Source organism: Sinohyriopsis cumingii, chromosome 2, assembly GCF_028554795.1.
Source record: "Sinohyriopsis cumingii isolate HCF-2022 chromosome 2, ASM2855479v2, whole genome shotgun sequence".
Taxonomy (NCBI): Eukaryota; Metazoa; Mollusca; class Bivalvia; order Unionida; family Unionidae; genus Sinohyriopsis; species Sinohyriopsis cumingii.
In genome coordinates this window covers 28,296,732-28,317,351 of record NC_142962.1, presented here as the reverse complement: position 1 = coordinate 28,317,351, position 20,620 = coordinate 28,296,732, and the positions used below count along the sequence as shown (strand labels likewise).

Here is a 20,620-nt window from a genome sequence, read left to right as displayed (position 1 = left end):
ATATATATATATATATATATATATATATATATACATATATATATATATATTTTAGTAAACATATAATAACTGTGTGAAGCAGTCAGCTATCTAATTATGTTTTGAAGTAACTGGCTCAAGATTAAAAGCACCAGTCTAAGTCAATGCAACAAAACAGCAAAGAAATGCTAGTGTTGCAAAAGTACCTGACTAAGTCAATGTATAAGAATAAAAATGTTACAGTGTTGATAAAGTACCAGGCTAAATCAATGCAAAAAATAAAAATAAAAAATTACGGTCAGAAAAGTAAATAGCAACAACACATATGCCACCCCACCCCACCAAGAGATATAAGCATAATAATTGCTATTAAAAATGGCAAAAAAAGCATAATTTGGGCATAAAAAGTGTAATCAATATATTACATGCCAGAATTACAGCACATACGAAAAAGATAAATTTTTACAACTAACCTGGTTCTGCAGCTGGTCAAAATTCTTGTAACAAAGGGCAAAATCCATATGGATTATAACCAGAATGCAAACTCTAAATATACTGAAAAATTATTTATATTCAGCACTTACTTCAAGTACTCTATATGTGTAACTTTCGCTGAATAATCATGAACTGGAATTCTTCAATGATCACAGCCAGGTGCTCAGAGTGATGTATTACATAGCTCTCATATTCTTCTTTTAAAGTTTGCAAAGCGCTGATGATTTGTCCCTTTTTCTCATCTAACATATTTTGACATTTGAAAAGATCCATCTGCTCTAACATTTCTGTCATATATGTCCACAACTCGCACAGTAAAGCATTTCACTTATCATCTGGTGCCATTTTCTTTAAAAACATAGACTGGTTCACTAACTATGTTCTCAATAAAATAAATCTGTTAGGCAAAGTTGACTTTTGAATAAACCCATCTGTTCTCTTCTAAATGGGTCATACACAGTTGCTATAAATAGCAAATAAGAAAAATACTCTTATACTATTCTTATGCAGCAGTCACATTTTATAAAAGAATATTCTGAAATTTATACGAGTGCAATTAAAGAGGTGATAATAAAATGACAAAAACAACTTTTACTGCTTATTTTTACTTTATTTTTTAATGTTCCCCTGCCCCCTGCAATCCATATGCTTTCTCACAGAAAATGTAATTTGGTGAAAAAAAGCACAATGATTATGGCAAAAGCATAATGGTTGGCACGTATGCAACAATGCTAACATGTGTAAATGTTTTTCAGCTGGCTCCAGGCAGCTAATGAAAAGGCTGAGCAATATAGTTCATACTCACTGCTTTTTGAGGAAATTTTCTTTTTATTCTGCAAATTCAGGACAAGTTCCTAAACAGTTTATTAAGAAGTATTCTGAATTGTTGCAGATATGCTGTTTCTATCAATATTTACCCTAACTTTATGAAAATCAAATGTAAAATTGAGCAAAAAAAATGAAAACAAGAGTCCTGGTGAACTAATTTCCAGAAATTCATGATAAGAACATCATTTCCTTTCAACTGTTCAGTGTTTAAACCATTTCTGATATTCCTCAGTGATAACAAGGTTTTCAAATTATCTGCTTTGGCAGACATATTGGATGCCAGCTTGGTACCTTTTTATTTAGGACAAAGGTACATCATTAGCAGCCCTTTGGTAAAACCCCCAAAAGATAACAATCATCCATTAAGGGGGGATAGTGACAAGATTTTTAATACAGTCATCATGGCCATCATAATGTATAACTGGCACCATTTTCATTTAGGACCATCTAGGCATCACAAGAAGCCCAGTGCTGAAAACTACATGTTGATATAGCCATCCATTCGGACCGGAGTAAGAATAATGTTTTCAAGACATGACTTACCATTCAGGAGTAGCAAATAACAGCAGAGAAGTAGAGATAACAATCTTTCAAGATTTGATATTCCATCCAGTAGGAACAGCAATTAGGATCGTCAAGATTGCTGCTGTGGCAGCCGTAATGGACATCAGATCAACAGTGTTTTCATTTATGACCAATTGGATATTATCAAAAGTCTTCTGGTAAAACAACCCATATCAACATGCTTTCTGTTCAAGTGGAGCTGTGATGACAGGATTTTTAAGATGGCTAGCTGTGGTGACAGGATTTTTAAGATGGCTAGCTGTGATGACAGGATTTTTAAGATGGCTAGTTGTGATGACAGGATTTTTAAGATGGCTCTATGGTGGCCATATTGGATACCATTTTTGTTTAGCAATAGCCAGACATTGTAAGAAGTCTTTTAGGAGTAGCAATAACAAGATGTTCAAGATGTCTGCTGTGGGGGCCATACTGGACTTCAGACTGGTGCCATTTTTATTTAGGACCATTATAAGAACTCTTTTATTGAAAACCCCATGTTGATATGATTATCCATTCAGGACAAGTACCAATAACAAGACGTTCAAGATGTCTGCTGTGGGGGCCATACTGGACTTCAGATTGGCACCATTTTTATTTAGGACCATCATAAGAACTCTTTTATTGAAAACCCCATGTTGATATGATTATCCATTCAGGACAAGTACCAATAACAAAACTTTCAAGATCACTAATGTGGTGGCCACACTGGATGTTCAAGCAGCACCATTTTCACTGAGGACAAGCTATTCCATCGGATGAACTTGTAAAGTTTCAGGGTAATCCTGCAAGTAGTTTAGGAAAAGTAGCTATAACAAAAACTTGTCAATACTGACAGACAGATGACAGACAACAGACCATCCCATAAGCTCTTCTGGTCTATGACCAATACAGCTAAATAACAGAAATAAACAATTTAACTGTTTGTTCCTTTCAGGAATAAAGGTTTCACCACCCCAATTGTGTAAAATGTTGAAAATATTGTCTAGAAGGAGAGCAACAGTGACACCTACCAGCTAAAAATCTGGTAACAGGAAGGTGTATAGACACAGAATCCTTGGATACATCATACTTTATACATCTAACGCTGTGTCCAGCAACTGTAATGATAAATTTGAGCCAGTTAAATAAGAAAATAAATTGGGTAAATAATGTAATTATATGTGAAATAAATGATATACTGGATGATTCAATGAAAAGCACTTTACAGTTAAAAATAGCATCATATATATATATATATATAAATAACAAAAGTATGTTCTTTTGGGTGGATAACTAATTTTATTTATGTACTACTATCACACTGCTTTCCTTTTCTTACAGGACTCTTGTCCCAGTCCCAATTAATTAGTCCCTCTTCTAATTAGTATTGGAGGGCCAGAATTGAAAGGCACACAATCCCAGTCTGACTCCTTAGTCACACATATAGAATGCCATCTGCTTTTGACCTGGACTACAAGTACAGGACATCAAGGCAGGGTGGTAAGAGGAAATCTCTGCAATGGTAGCTATGAACTGAGGCTGTTTGTGTGACTCTGGAGACTGCACCAGCTTTAAGTCCTTGGGAGAAGGTTCTATAATTGAGCAGGGTGTGCACACTTCAAGGGTCCAAAGCTGCTACCAGGAACCTCTGTTGTTGGTCCCTCTAATCCTGTTATGCAATAGAGGGGCTGAGACTCCCACTTTAGACTGAAAGCATTGATCGCCAAAGCCATCTGATCTGGTATTGGAGAGACAAAAAAGGGGATCAATTTCAATTTGTACAGTCTCATAGTGAAAAGTCAACCAAGGGTGTCCTCCACAAAAAAAGTGACTCTGCTTAATAATTGGTGCTGAGACCATTCCATGTGGACAACATGACCCCCTCTGGACAGACTGTCCACCAGGACATTCCTCTTGTCTGGAATATGGCCAACTCAGAAAGTGATCTCAGAGGAAACTGCCCATTACAGCAGGTTCCTGACATTCACTCAAAAACTATGTGTACCTCCCTGACACATGAGGAATGCAACTACACATTTTAAGACTGACACAGCTCTGCAAGGCTAAAAATACTGCCTGCATATTTAAGTTGTGTTTATGAAGGATTGTTTCTTCCTGGGTCCAAAGTCCCAGAAGAAGTACCTACTCTGGCTCCAGGTAAAAAAAAACCATCTTGAATCTGATGCATTTGCATACTGAAAAGAGTGGCACTTGGGTGTGTGAATTGGAATACAGGTCTGAAACAGGCTCTGATAATACAAGTGGTGGTGAGAACTAGTTCTCAGGGGGATCAGAGCTGATAGAGGTTCCTTGTGCAGTCTCCAGCTTGCTAGAAGCAGGAACAGGAAAGGGTGCAAGTAAAGTCTCACTAAGGGAACCAAGTAAGCAGCGAAGTTTAGAATCAATTAGAGAATGGTGTAAAGGTTACCAAACAACAAGATCTTGGCCAGTAGGACCAATATGAGGGAAAGGATTGACCAAAAGACAAACCCTCCATAGCCTAATGAGAAAATTCATCCCCACATATGCAAAGTCCTGAGAAGAGAGAGATTTAATTTCCTGTGGTTTGGGATAAGATTGTGATAGGTTACCATCAACCAGTGGAGGGGCATGTACTTCAGAACAGAATTATCTGAGAATGCTGTGCATCCTCCAGTCATAAATATACTGGAGGATGCGAATCCCTATTGATCTCAAGTGGGCTGCAACAATCCCAATCACAATGGATAAGGCTCTGGGGTGCAAGCGAGACTGAATGGAAGAGCTTGAAAATGAAATACCTCCTTGTTGAGACATTAACCAAGGTATTTCCTGAGTGAAGGAAAGATGGTGATGTGGAAGTATGCATCCTGAAGATCAATAGAGACTGACCAGTAACATGACCTTACAGCATTCCTGATGAAGTATTCTCCTTCCTGACATTTTCCTCCTGAAAGAAATCTATTCAAGGCCAAATGATAGATTATAAGCTAAAATCTTTCTGCCTTTTATTTGCCCTAGAAAGATCAGTGACTAGATAGCCATAATCTGGTAGTTCTCCAATCTCCCCCACTACTCCCTTCCAAAGCCAGAATCTGGTAGTTTTCCAACCTCCCCACTACACCCTTCCAAAGAAGGATATGTACCTTCTCTCTTAAACGAGCAAGTATAAACTGGTGAAACAAAATGTGGGTCCATGACAGGGGAGGATGTTCCTGAAAATGAAGCATGTAGCCATCCTTTATTGTGTAACTGACCTACAGATTGTCTGGGATGCTTGACCAAACCCTTGAAAAAGGGCTCGATAAACTCCTACCAGGAAGCCTAGAAGAGGAGGACTTGCAGGAGCTAGTGCAGGTACCCCTTTTCTTCCACAACATTAATCTTTTTATGGCCTTTTGCTACATGGTATCAGCATGATTACCAGGAGTAAACATGTACCTATTTATAGGTCACTTACATCAAAGCAAACTTCCAATGGATTATATTTGCAATTATTTTAAAACCATTATTTCTGAGAATCCTTTATTTTAGAGACATTACTGACATTTAATGCAATGTTGCTGGTGATTCGAAATCAAGAGATGAACTTCATTCAGTGCATGGTAAAATCTTCATTGTATACATGCAGTTATACATACAGTGATGCCATGACAAAAACAAGGACACTATAGATGTCAGCAATGTACCATAAACTTCTTTCGTTTTTTTAATGCTGGTACCACATTTTAATGAGTTAAGTATTTAAATTTCAAATTAGATTACTGTAATTACTGGGTGACTTATGGCAATTTAAATGCATAAACTGACAATAGTAAACTGAAGCAAAAACATGATAAGTTACAACATGTTATAATATGGTTACAACATTGTGCCAACGCTCAATGCTCGCTATCACCTGATGAAATTACACATATCTGAAAAAGAAATTATAAGAAAACAGGAAAATTAATGTATTTTTAATAATTTTTTAAACAATTTATATTTCAATCTAATCAGACATAATTATGGTCCCTTAATGATCAATAATATACTCTGAGCAATCATTACAAAGAAATAGAATTTAACTAGCTCTCCCAAGACATACTGTACATGAAAATCTGCTATAATTTCATGTCCCAACATTTATAGGTCATAAAAAATTAGTTTTGCAGATAATTAAGGGTGTCTCAAGACTTTTTGGGTCCAAAAGCTTAAGTCATTACGACAGGATGATAAATCATTATCACAACAGTAAATTGGCAGAATGATAAATCATAATCACAACAGTAAATTGGTAAGGTGGAAGATTGACTGTGAAGTCTACAAATCAATTATTGGAAGTAAGTTATTTTGCCATCCCTCACCCCTACCCCAAGTTCAGATTGTGAATGTTCATCTAAAATTACACTCAAAACATACTCTAAAAATAATAAAATGACTTGCATGGTATTTAAGCTTTTTTTTATCATAAAAATCTTTGGCAAGATACCTGAAGATTGCTGTTTAAACACTCCCTGTAGACAGTTGGTAAGTATAATGTACAACCACAAATGAAAAATTCCAAAGTTCAGATCAATGCAGAAGATTCTTATAACTGTTTAAAATGAATAAAACCCCATGGTAGGTAAGTTCTTTCAGTGTACAATCTACAGCAAATTGGTTTTGCACATTACCGGTATATCTTAATGTGGTAATACTAATTTCAACAGTATTTTTTTAAAAATACTGCTCAACAAGTGGAGTAGCTTCCTCTGTCACATTAAACTTGTAATTATTGTCCATCATTCAGGAAACATTTGTGACATTTTTCTGTGTCATGATGAAGATTTTGGTTTCAAATTTATGAATTATGGGCAAATATACTTATCATTACGCCAATTTCATTGTAGTCAGAGCCGTAGCTCATGAAAAGAAATACCAAATAGTACACTTTATATGGTACTGGCAAAACAGGAAGAGGTGGAGAACTGAATATTAAATTAATATACAGGGAAATAAAACTCAAAATATTATCGATCTTAATGTTTTGATAATCAATTTCAAGACTTCTGAGTACAAGCCTGATTCAGGATATTGTATAAACAAGCTGTTAAATCAAGTTATAACCACATTGTTCAGGTCATATACTGTATACCTTAGTCCATCTGCAAACAACATAATGCATAATTCAACAACAGGTCATGGTCTATGCTGTATGCTCTTCTACTCACAAACTGCACACAGACATCATTTGATTACTACTCACACAGACATTATATCATTACAACTCACACAGACATATGATTAATACTCACACAGACATATGATTAATACTCACACAGACCTGATTACTACTCATACAGACATCATATATGATTACTACTCAAACAGACATTATATGATTACAAATCACACAGACATATGATTACTATTTACACAGACATTATATGATTACTACTCACACACATGATTAATACTCACACAGACATGATTACTACTCACACAGACATTATATGATTACAACTCACTGACATATGATTACTACTCACACATACATATGATTACTACTCACACAGACATTATATGATTACTACTCACACAGACATTATATGATTAATACTCACACAGACATAATATGATGGTATATCTGTGCCTGTGCAGTTTGCAGTTGGAGTTGACTTACAAGTGAGTATATATGGCATTATGTCTGCATAAAGGTGGATAGAAATGTATACCTGTAATACATGCATAATTAATTACCTGTATATTCTTTCTTTGATCTTTCAAATTTCTTGCACTTATGAAATACTTCCAATGACTTGTTGTAAGCTTCTATCAAAACTTGCCTCTGTAAGATAAAAAAACCAAATTGTATGTCCTTGCCTCTGTAAGAATACAAGCCCAAAATGTATGGTCTTCCCACTGTAAGATCAAAAAACCCCAGTGTATGGTATTGCCTTGGTAAGATAAAAAACCCAAATTGTACGGTCTTTCCTCAATAAGATAAAAATCCCAAAATGTACGGTCTTGCCTGCAATGATACTGTTGCAGCTCTAGTAATACTTAACTAAACAACACGAGTCACGATCCTGATCTCTGACTTTTAAACCATTAAGTTTTTCTGCTAGCATCTGATAATAATACCTCCAAAGAATCAGAGAATGTTGCCCCTTCATACAACTCTTGACCCTGATCTCTGATGCTAGGATCCATCATTCTCAAGGATGTACAACATACTCTGATGAATCTGGTTAGAAGTCTAATTCCAACCCTGAGACACATAAAATAACTTCAAAATAATAAAATAAACTGAACACTGTAACTCTGATCATCGAAAATTTGACCTTCACACCAGCAGCGATATATACATAGTTAACATCTTTACTTTGATGTAAGTTTGTCCATGGCAATATAGACAGTATTACTAGATCTATCAACTTTAACCACTAGAACCCACCTAAAACTAAACTAATTTCTCCCTATGTCATTGACCTTCTAGCTTGTTCGTTGTCAATCTCAAGAGATATTCCTTATACCCTGATGCATTTTTTGTGGGCAAAGTCTGATGACGAACCCCTGACAAAAACTGAGAATATTTCTTTTAAAACTTGGTGCTGGAGAGACAGATAATACACTGTGACCACTGTCTCAGCTTTTGAAAACATTTGCTGCTGGTGAGACATAAAGGAATATTAAAATAACACAGGCAAATAAGATTAGTACCACTAAGCACCAGAAGGTATCTCTATCTGTACACAGTTTATTGAAACCAAAAAGTAAATCTATCTGTATACACAGTTTACTGAAACCAGAAGGTATCTCTATCTGTATACAGTTTACTGAAACCAGAAGGTAAATCTATCTGTATACACAGTTTACTGAAACCAGAAGGTAAATCTATCTGTATACACAGTTTACTGAAACCAGAAGGTAAATCTATCTGTATACACAGTTTACTGAAACCAGAAGGTAAATCTATCTGTATACACAGTTTACTGAAACCAGAAGGTAAATCTATCTGTATACACAGTTTACTGAAACCAGAAGGTAAATCTATCTGTATACACAGTTTACTGAAACCAGAAGGTAAATCTATCTGTATACACAGTTTACTGAAACCAGAAAGTAAATCTATCTGTATACACACTTTACTGAAACCAGAAGGTAAATCTATCTGTATACAGTTTACTGAAACCAGAAGGTAAATCTATCTGTATACACAGTTTACTGAAACCAGAAGGTAAATCTATCTGTATACAGTTTACTGAAACCAGAAGGTAAATCTATCTGTATACACAGTTTACTGAAACCAGAAGGTAAATCTATCTGTATACACAGTTTACTGTAACCTGAAAGTAAATCTATCTGTATACACAGTTTACTGAAACCCGCATTTTCCTAATGAACATTTAAAAGCACAAAGAATCTGACTGGAATATTGCTTTAAAGAAAATGTTGGAAACAAATCCTTTCTTGATTTGTAGATTACACGCTTGTCATCTTGGCAATAGGATTTCCTAAAAGTTTTACTAGATTATGGGTTACAGTATTAATGTTATAATTAGCATCAAAAGAATAAAATTTAAAAATAAATAATTCAGCTCTACCTTCTGGACAAGAAATTGCTGTAGGCAATTTTATAAAAACACTTTACTAAAGTAATGTATCCAAGCAGGAAAAAGAGTTTCTTAAACTCTGCATAAAATTATGATACTTAAGTTCTGCTATAGTTTGATTTTGTTTTTCTCCTTAAAATGTTTTGATTATGTTGATGTCACAAGCTTTAGTAAAGAACCAAGAATGTCTTGGGTCAAAGAGGATTCAGTACTGAAACTAAATTTAACATTAAGCAATTGTCGGGGCAAACCATTGGAAATTCTAATGCCCCCTATAAAATCATGTGGAACAGAAAATTGACCCCATCACTGTCTTTTGACAAAGTTTCACTCAGGAAAAGAAAGGTCTGACCGTCCAAACCATGCTACCCTGCAGCTTACAAAGCATGACTAAGAGGTGATATCTCAGAAGTCATCACACATTTCATGCACCTTTCCATACTGCTTGTATCTTGTATCTAAATATTACAAAACGTCATTCATTTAAATACCAACTAATCTGGCCTGCAGCCTCTTCATGGGATTCTAAAGAATGAAGATAAAATTATAAAACTTTCTTGGCCATTTTGGATGTTCAAGTGGCGCCAGCTTCATTTAGGACCAAACAGACATCATTTCTGGTGAAAACCCTGTGTCCATATGACCATCCATAAGGAGTTGCAAAAACAAGATTTTCAATATTGAATCTCAGATCAGCACCATGTTCATGTATGACTAACTTGACATCATAAGACGTCTTATCATGAAAATCCCATGCTGAAATGACCCTCCATTCAGAAGGAAGAGCGATAACAAGATTTTCAAAATGGCTACCATGCTAGATGCCTGAGCAGCACTATTTCAGTTAGGACCAGTTAGATCCTGGGATGAATAGGGGTGTACAGTTTCAAGGCAATCCTCCAAGTAGCTTGGGAGAAATAGCAATAACGAACTCATGTCAATGCACAGACGGGTGCTGAATACGAGACAAAAGGGTATTTTATAAGCTCTTCTCATCTATAACCAAAGAGCTAATAAATGAATGAATAAATTGTAATGTCAACTATTTTAATATCAGAAAAACAACTGATGCCTGAAATCAGCGACTTACCATAAAAAAAACAAGCTGACTTATAACTTGTTAAATAATAATAATTTCAAACTAACAACAACAACAAGAAAGGCAAAACAATAAAAGCTAATAACAAATGAAACAACATTAACATCATGAAAAATAAGTAGTTTATGCTAGATGGGCAGAAAAATCTCAAAGAATTCATGAAATTACACGGAACATGTGATATGATTTGGATTTTTAACATAGCTTTAACAATTTTTCAGTCATATCGCTATGATGTCTGCACTGTGGCAATTTATAGTGATGTCTTGCACTGGGGCATCATGCCACAGACATAGCATGATGTCCCACCCAGTCACATTATTCTAACATCAGGCCAACCAGTCCCAACACTAACCTCTTAATGCTGAGCGCCAAGCGAGGCAGCTGTTAGTACCATTTTTGTAAGTCTTTGGTATGACTTGGTTGGGGATCGAACCCACGACCTCCCGCATCCAAGGCGGACACTCTAACCACTAGGCCACCAGAATGGTTTACACGGAACATTGCTGACCTTCTAAAATGAAAGCTTAAAATGGTGAGCATCTGGTATATGGGTGACCACTTTGCAAAGGTTGTAATAGTTACTTCCATTTGTGTGTGTATATATATATATATATATATATATAAAGGAAGATGATTTTTTCACCTTTACCCAGCAGGCAGGGGTCTGGTTTTAGGAGGTCGTGAAGTTTATTTCAAAATGCAAAATGTTAATGTGATCAGGTAATGGATTCCATGGAGAAACTAAAACAGGAAAAACTAAAACAATATCAAATACCAGCCCAGACTGAAGTTGGTACATTGGTGTCTAAGATATATTGTGCAGGTAGTCATGACATTCTCCATAAAGTCACATGTGGAGAAATCCCTCAGAAGTACATCAACCTATGTTAGGTGGTAGCTGAGTGCTTATAGTTACACAAAATAACATTGTTGGCTGACAAAAGAACAGAAAACAAATAAATGAAATGAAGCCACAGAATGGATGATCCCAAACTGAGATGAATGACTGGAAAATCTTAATTACTTACATCTGAGCCACACCAGTTCAAGAAGAGAGAAATATTATCTTCAAGTTTCAACTGGAGGTTGAATGCCCCCTCCCACTCTGGCTCATACTCCAGGTGCTGGCCTGTTTGTCGTTTCACACTATTCATATCCTGTTCAGATAAATATATGTATTAACTGGAAAGATCAAACCATTGATATCTTGAGCTTGAAACTATCTTTCACAATTTCAAGAAGTAAATTTACAAGTAAGAAAATACAAAACACTGAGAAATGTATTTAAAGCAATATAATAAATATACACCTCTACCTCAATAACTTGTGTACAGCGGAGTCCACAAACATAGATCACACTATAAGCGAGGGCGCAAGTTAATGAGGGACACTTGCAAAAATTTTAAAAATCCGCTGAGACATTGAGAAATCTGCTGGAGGTGGTTAAGGAACTGGGCTGTTTAATGACTGAATCCTTATTTTACAATCACATTGATAATAACAGTTAATAGCATGCTTTTTCTAATGAAGTTGTTCGTTATTCTGTATAAAAAACATTTATTTTCAAAATGTCCAACATGTGAAAGATCATTCCAACTGGTTTCAACAACCATCACATGTATGCAAAAACATCTGTGTATTACATCACTGCTTTTTGTGTTGTTGATTAGTCTTGTTCCCAAAGTGGTATTCAATAGTATATTGCCATGTCAAGAGTTAAAGTAGCAGGGAACTAGACTAACTGTTGATACACAACCAAACAAGATTCATTTTTTTTTAAAACTAGCTACATTTAGAGACAATCGTCTACATCAAAACTAAACTTTTGTATTGTTCAATTAGTACAATACTGATGCTGTGATTTCATTGGAAGTAACAGTGAAACTTCTTATCATCCTTGAGGATATCTCTAAGTGCCACTTCAAAAATTCTCTGAAACTCGCTTGCCCACAATGATCCGTATCTGTGAAACCACGCCCTTATTTTACAAAGTATTAATTTCAGTAGCTTATGTTACATACACAATAACATTTATAACAGTGTTTCATTGATCAACTAGAGTGAGTTCACCCGACCTATGACTGGGGCCGCTAGATTTTAAGTATGTAGGATTTGCATGCCTTTTAACTTTTCTTTTATTAAACCTCCATTATATGATTCAAAAGACATAACTAACATGATAATATAAAGGAGGCCAGCTTTTAATTCAGTGCAACAATACAACAAATACTTAAGCAAGTCAGTTATCAAAACAAGGTCAGCACTTAATTGGGTTCTCAGAGAAACGCTTGCAGACATAGCTTTTACGGCAGATTGACACATTTTATGTTTCAATACACATTGCATTTACACTTATACTTAAGCAGAACTAAAAGAGAGAATTAAAACACAAATATCACTTGATACAAATTATTTAATTGGCATTTAAATATTAATGTACTGCCTATACTAGGTGTAAGTGACATTTTCATAGATCAAAATTTCCTTGAATATCTTTAATTACAGTGTACTAAGAATGTTGTTTGGAAAGAAAATGTAACCAATTATATGACTTCTTATTAAAAGTTGATAATTTCAAAATGTTGATTAAAATTTCCAGGTCCTATCTACCATTTTTGACCATAAAACGAGTGATATATGAAAGTTTCAGTTATCAATTTTGATCATGATTTTCTTAAAGTTCAGGAAAAAGGAATCAATTTTTTGGGTATTTTCTGGTTTTAAAAAATGGGATCCATGCCTGACCCCGCATTATAAGCGGGTTCGCGAGTTATCAGGGCACAAGTTATTGAGGAAGTGGTGTATGATCAACTAAGAGTAATGAATTATCTGCTTACCATATCTGACATAAATACTTATACTGTGCACTTCAATTATTATCTTGGTAAATTTCATCAGTTTAAAGCTCTCTACGATTAGTATACATCTACAATGTCAGTGTTACCATTACATCTCTCTATCGAGGCCCCGCGTGGCCGAGTGGTCTGAAGTGCTCTCCGTTACGGATCACTGCCATCTCACCTCTGTCTGCGTGGGTTCGAGTCTCGGATTCGGCCAATGTGGGTATGTGAGAAAGCTTGTCAGTAGCTTCTCGTGGGTCGGTGGTTCTTTCCGGTATTTTCCCAGGTTCTTCCTCCACCATTAATACTGGCCGCCATGTATAGCCTATCTTGTGCTGAAAAATGACGTTAAACCCCACAACAACAACAACATCTCTATCTACAATTTGAAGAGTTAACTCCCTTTGTCTATACTGAGAACTCCCAATATGATTGTGGCCAATAAACACATGCAAGATACGTTTTTTTTTACCTCTAAAGTTCAGTCATAATGATATATGCACATATATGTTGGCAGGTTAGAGACAATACATGACTTGTACAATCAATTCCCTCTACCGATTGAGACATAGGTGCTTACAAGTGCCTGTTTATATGCAAGTTTTGACCAAAATGAGGGGTATGTGCTTTTTAGTGCATGCATGGGTATTATATCAAATACAGATTCTCTATTTTAAAAATGTACAAAATGACCAAGATTTTGTAAATAAAAGACAGGCAATGCTTGATATCAAACTAAACTTAGATCAAAATAATGTTAACATATTCTTTGCGAGTAGAATCTAATAAAACACATGATATAAAGAATACAAAAGTCCTTCAAAAGCTAATGCTCTATGGGCAAAAATGAATTTCCAGGAATTTAAGATAAGACCATTTCATACTGTAAATTTCATGGTACTGAAACTATCTTCGATATTCTTCAGCAATAACAAGTGGCTCTGGTGGACAAAATGGATGTCAGATAGGAACCAATTTAAATTAGGATCAAGTAGAGACCATTATAAGTTTTTGGTGAAAACCCCATCTCAAAATAACCATCCATTCTGGGGTAGTGACAGCATGATTTTCAAGACAGCCATCTTGGCAGCCATATTCAATGTGTGATTTGCACCATTTTCATTTAGGACCAACAAGTACCAAAAGAAGTCTAGTGTGAAAATTCCATGTTGATATAGTCAGCCACTGGGAGGAGTTGAGACAATTTGGTAAAGATGGCTACCACAGTGACTATTTAGAGGGTCAGTTGGCACAGTTTTTATATGGATCAACCAGACACCATATGAACTCATCTAATGAAAACCTCATGTCCAAATGACTTTCAATTTACGAAGAGTAGCAATAATAAGTTTTTCAAGATGGCCACCACGACGGCTATAATGGATGTCAAAATCAGCACCTTTTAATTGTGGCCCAACAAGACTATACAAATATGGTGAAAACGCCATCTTGATATGACTTTCCATTTCACAGTAGAAACAATAAGAAAGATTTTCAAGATGGGTGATGTGGTTAATTGGATATCAGATATGCACCATTTCCATTTAGGACCAACTTGACATCATAAACCTTCTGCTGAAAGCACAAATTGTGGCTGACCAGCGATCTAGGAAAGGTGGCCATAACAAGACTTTCAAGACAGCTACAGTAGAGGCCATACTCAATGTCACATTGGTACCATTTTCATTTATAACCAACTAGAGTATCATAAGTTTTCCAGTGAAACCCCATATTGATATGACTGTTCCTTCAGTAGGGTTTTCAAGATGGTCACTATAGCAGCCATATTGGATATCTGTGTAGCATTATATCCATTTTGGACTAACTAGACATCATAAATAGACTTTAAGTCTTAAGTATTTAAATAAAAAACCCTATGCTGATATGACCATCCATTCAGGAGGAGTAGCTATAACAAGATTTTCAAGATGGCAACTATAGATGCCATATTAAACATCAGATCAGCATCATTTCCATTTAGGACCAACTAAACATCATCAGAAGCCTTCCAGTGGAAACTCCAGACGAATATGGATTTCTGTTCAGGAGTAGCAATAACAAGATTTTCAAGGTGACTGCCATTGTGGCCATGTGATATCAGATCAGCACCATTTTCTTAGAACCATCTAGACATTATAAGAAGCCTTTTAGTGAAACAACATGTTGATATGATTCCGAGTACAAATGACAAGAGTTTTAAGATGGCCACTGTAGTGGCCAAACTGGATGTCCAATTAGCACCATTTTCATGTAGGACCAACTAGATAATGGGATGAATGAGAGTAAAGTTTCATAGCAATCCCAAAAGTAGTTTAGGAGGAGTAGCAACAAAAAAGCATGTGCTAACAGACAGACAGACAAAGGACAGACAAAAGATGAATGACAGGTCATCCCATAAGCTCTTCTGGTGAATGACCAACAGAGCTAATAAAACACTGCCTGTTGATTCTTTCTATTATTAGGCAGACATTAAAACTGCCATATTTGGACATATGCATTGAGATATGTTATGAATTTATAAACAAAGTAAATTAAGAAGCAATTACTTAAAAAGGAATACATTCATTATTACAATTTTTCTCCAAAGATGCAAGTCCTGGGTATTGTTTTACAAATTTCAAAACTGAACAGTAAAATGTATCTTTTGAAATAGATACATCACTAAAAGCATGAAAAAAGCAAAGAAAGTAAGAACCATTCTCTTACAAAAAGTAAACACTGCTTGCCATTAATCATGTGAACATCCAGCTCAGTGATTTGATGATGTTTCAGTCAACCACCAACTTCCAATCCTTTCAGCTGCACGTCTGTGACTATATACCAGTCTTCTTCTTGGTAACACACAACCTCCAAAGAGGGGGCCCCAGCTAATTCACTCACCTTTACAGATCACTCACATCCCACCTCTGTCCGCAGGGGTTCTTGCCTTTGTTCAGCCAAATTAGATATTCGAGAAAGTTTACCAATAGCTTCCAAAGGGTCAGTGGTTCTTTCTGGAGTTTTCCTCCACTGAATATACTAGCAGCCATGTTTAACTTATTGTTTGCTTAAAAATGGCCTTAAACACAAAAACCAAAACTGGGGCCCCTGAGTGGCCAAGTGGTCTAAAGTGCTCACCATTACAGATCACTGCCATCTCACCTCTATCTGTGTGGGTTCGAGTCTCAGATTCGGCCAATGTGGGTATGTGAGAAAGCTTGACAGTAGCTTCTCATGGGTCGGTGGTTTTTTTTCTGGGGTTTTCCCAGGTTCTTCCTCCACCATTAATACTGGCCGCCATGTATAGCCTATCATGTGCTGAAAAATGGCATTAAACCTACAACAACAAAAACCATAACCAAACCTAAAAAGAGGAATCAGTTGTGTTTGATACCTTTTTCTTTCCTTGCACTGTACAGTGAATAAAAAGCAATTGATGTTAGAATATAAACAGACTATGACTGTATAATGAGCAAGACGACCTACCTCCATTAAGCTGAGAAGACTTAGAAATGATTCTAGACCCTTCAAGAAACTTTGTCTTAAGGAACATGTCCACTCATCAGGATTTGGCCTACATACTAGGGCATATCTACAATACACAAAGGAAAATCTATTGTATCATCCTCAAACATCAATAAACAAAGAAATAACTGCAATACCATATTCAAATCTATTGCAGGCTTCCTTTCTGTTGCTGTTTTTGTCGAGTTTAATGGCACTTTGGGCTGCATCATCATAAAGAAATGGTAACAAAGTGCATTCCCAAGGTTACAAGAAACTGTCAACCACGGCTGACCTGGATTAAATATGCCATTTCAAATAAAGTACAAATAAACAACAAGCACAGAATTACGTTATCATCAACAGATGATACTGATATTACTAAGTGCAGTAACTCAAAACAAGAACTGTGTTCTAAGAAACATGACATGCCACTGAGTCAATCTGTCAAAGTGCATAAGCCCATGACCCAAGGTCAGGAATGCCACAGGAAAGTATAAGCAAAGTATATGATGTTGTTAAATAATCCACATAGGCTTTAAATTGGATGCCAAAAGATACTGCCAACAAATTATCATACCTTTTGATGCAAATGCTACAATGAAGGACATGATTTATGATCTGAGTGGTACAAGGTGAAAGGTAACAAGACAATGCACTGAATGGTATAAGATTTACAGAAATAATAATAATAATAATAATAATAATAATAACAATAATAATAATAATAATAATAATAATAATATAAGCAACATCCTGAGATTTACTTCAGGACAAGGAAATCTTTGACTCAATGTCAATTTGGAATTTTCTTAACAAAACAGGAGAACTTTTTAAGTTTCCACAATTTAATAAAGCTTGCATTAATGAAGATGAATTGTGCACTATGTAAGAATGATTTCAGAATAAAAGTATCTATCTTTGACATTCCAACCCAACTTAATTTGTGAAATGGGTCCAAATAAATTGATATAATTTACATGTTCTTATATTACAAAAAGCTCTTCTAAATGTTAATAATGTGTGTGACTCAAAATAGAAAGATAAGAATAACCAAAAATATGAATAATTTCTCAGGAATGAACACAAAGAGATACAAAATGAATTGTAGAACACATGGAAAATATGAGACCACTCAGTCATGTTTTTCAATGTATATAATACTTCGTTATGTTCAAGAATGCTAATACTTAAAATATAAATTTTAGTCAGGTGAATTTCTTCCTCATAATAAGCAAATATTGTTTCAAGGGAACATATAACGGCTGTTCCCTATTATATACAATTATCTATTCTGTAGTAACAGCGCTTCAGTTTTTAATAGACTTCACTAGTGAAACTGTATGCAGTAAATAAAATGCATTAACATATTATTATTTGTCAGTCGAGTGAATAATTGAAGCATAAATAGATATTAATGAGAAAAGCTCACAAGGGAAACACCCAACTGGTTTGAATGATACTTAACAACAACTTATTAATGCTCAAAAAGTATGATGGTAGATGGAGTGGAATTCACACCTATACATGCAGTTTTTGCAGATATTCACAGAGGAGATTAACTTGTATCTCAAACATGGAAATACAACACTAAATAGTGCAAAATGACTTAAAAAGAGGTCAAAACTGAATGACCAGAAAGATCAATTTGGACAATCACTGACAATGAAGACAAACCCATAAGAAGTAAGAACCAATCATAACCACACAAAATTACAGTATATTAATCAATTATATTAATTACATGGTTCTTTATGTTGCCTAGCAACACTACAAGTCCTACATAGCCTCATATTCAATTTTACCCCTATATTATTGACAATTAATGACAACATGTGAAACAGTGAGAATTATTTTAGCATGAGACAAACTATCTTTAATGACAATCACAATTTAATATATATATATATATATAGAGAGAGAGAGAAAGAAAAAGAGAGAGAGAGAGAAAGAGAGAGAGAGAGAGAGAGAGAGAGAGACTTTTTCAACAATGAATAGACACATAATTTATGCAACCAGATGTCTCTCTGGATCTCTCCCTTCCAATGGAAAGTAGCCCCCAATTTATAACCTGAAAAGTGATAATGTTCTGGCCTTTAAAGTATATACATGCACTTGTTACTTGAAGAGGAGTTAGTCGGTGCATGTACATATACTGACCCTGTGGTCCCAAAATGAGGCAGAACCCAGGAGTAAGTGTGGTACTGAGAGATGAGGTTTATGTGATGAGGTTATATTCTAAAATCTGAAGTGAAGAGGTACCAGGCTACTGATATAGAAGTGATTTGGGTACAGGGCTCCTGAGATAGAAATGTTGAGAAAAAACTTGAAGTAAAGCTATCCACAGACATGTCCACATACAAATGGACATCAAAAATGCTAGTTGCTCTTTTTAAGGGATATACAATTAAGAATTTTCTGATCCAGAATTCAGTAAAACCTTGATAGTTTTAACCTCTAAGGGTCTGAAAAAAGCAGTCTGATGGATTAGCAGTCTGATGGATTAGCAGCTTAAATAAAAAAAGATTCCAGAAAGGTAAAAACATTATGCCAGGACTTTACAAACTTGACCAATGCAGTGTGTAAGAGTACCCATTTCCAAAATGTTATAATAAACTTACATGAAAAAGTTCAAATCAACATTACAGATTTTATGCCTTACAATTAAGGAAAATAAAAAAACACATTTATGATTACTTAAAAAAGACACTAATCACTTACTTGAGATCATGAAGAGTATAACAGGCTCTTTTGAATGACTGACCTCTGACATTCCTCTCAAACACAAGTTTTCCTTCAGCTGTGAAAATAAATAAACATTATAAACAGATGTATAGTCATATTCATTTTGCAGAAAAAAAATGTATTCCCCTTATATGGAATGTGACAGGCTATGAAATGGAATGTGTTAGGCTATGATATGAAAAGTGATATGCTATGATAAGGAATGTGATGTGCTATGATATTAAAAGTGATATGTTATCATATGGAATGTGATGTGCTATGATATGGAATGTGATGTGCTATGATAAGAAAAGTGATATGCTATCATATGGAATGTGATGTGCCATGATATGGAAAGTGATACACTATGATATGGGCCATGATATGCTATGATATGGAAAGTGATAGGCTATGATATGGAATGTGATGTATTGTGACATGGAAAGTGATATGCTATGATATGGAAAGTGATGTACTATGACATGGAAAGTGATATGCTATGATATGGAAAGTTATATGCTATGATATGGAAAGTGATATGCTAAGATATAGAAAGAAATATGCTATGATATGGAATATGATATGCTATGATATGGAATGTGACATGCTATGATATGGAAAGTGATATGCTATGGTATGGAAAGTAATATGCTGTGATATGGAATGTGATGTTTTGATAAAAGAATACCCATTCATTACTCTTGTATGGCATCTATCTCACCTTTTTACTGTTAAAAAAATTCATGACAAGACAATACTAATCAACCTCAAATCAATCTTTAAGTTGTTATGCCAAAAAATGACTAAAACTTGGCAAGATATAATCTGGCTATAGTTTACCACAGAAAACTTAATGAAATTCTTTTTCCAGAGTAAAATATATTTATTCGATAATATTTACCCAATCATAATACCTTAGAAGAACTAATACTACCTCAAAAATCCAGCCCTCCCAGGCTAAAAACTTTAAGCTAAAAAGCTAGAACTTATCTGCCCACCTATGTGTGTGTGCAAAGTAATTTTTCCTTGGCATAGGGATAGGTGCCAAAACCAGTGAATTATCAGTTCAT

The 20,620-nt window shown here is 35.2% G+C and overlaps 1 protein-coding gene across 3 annotated transcripts in view; it reads right to left on the bottom strand.

The window, feature by feature from the left end:
• The window catches only part of LOC149804531 (E3 ubiquitin-protein ligase UBR2-like), a 214,651-nt gene that overhangs the window by 126,488 nt on the left and 67,543 nt on the right, over positions 1-20,620 (bottom strand). For all 3 annotated transcript variants that reach the window (XM_089941199.1, XM_089941180.1, XM_089941188.1), the window contains 5 exons: positions 19,548-19,626; positions 16,809-16,914; positions 11,532-11,660; positions 7,546-7,633; positions 2,877-2,963 (listed from right to left, as the gene is read on the bottom strand). In XM_089941199.1, the coding sequence (XP_089797325.1) occupies positions 2,877-2,963; positions 7,546-7,633; positions 11,532-11,660; positions 16,809-16,914; positions 19,548-19,626 (489 nt within the window). The remainder of the gene's footprint in view (positions 1-2,876; positions 2,964-7,545; positions 7,634-11,531; positions 11,661-16,808; positions 16,915-19,547; positions 19,627-20,620) is intronic.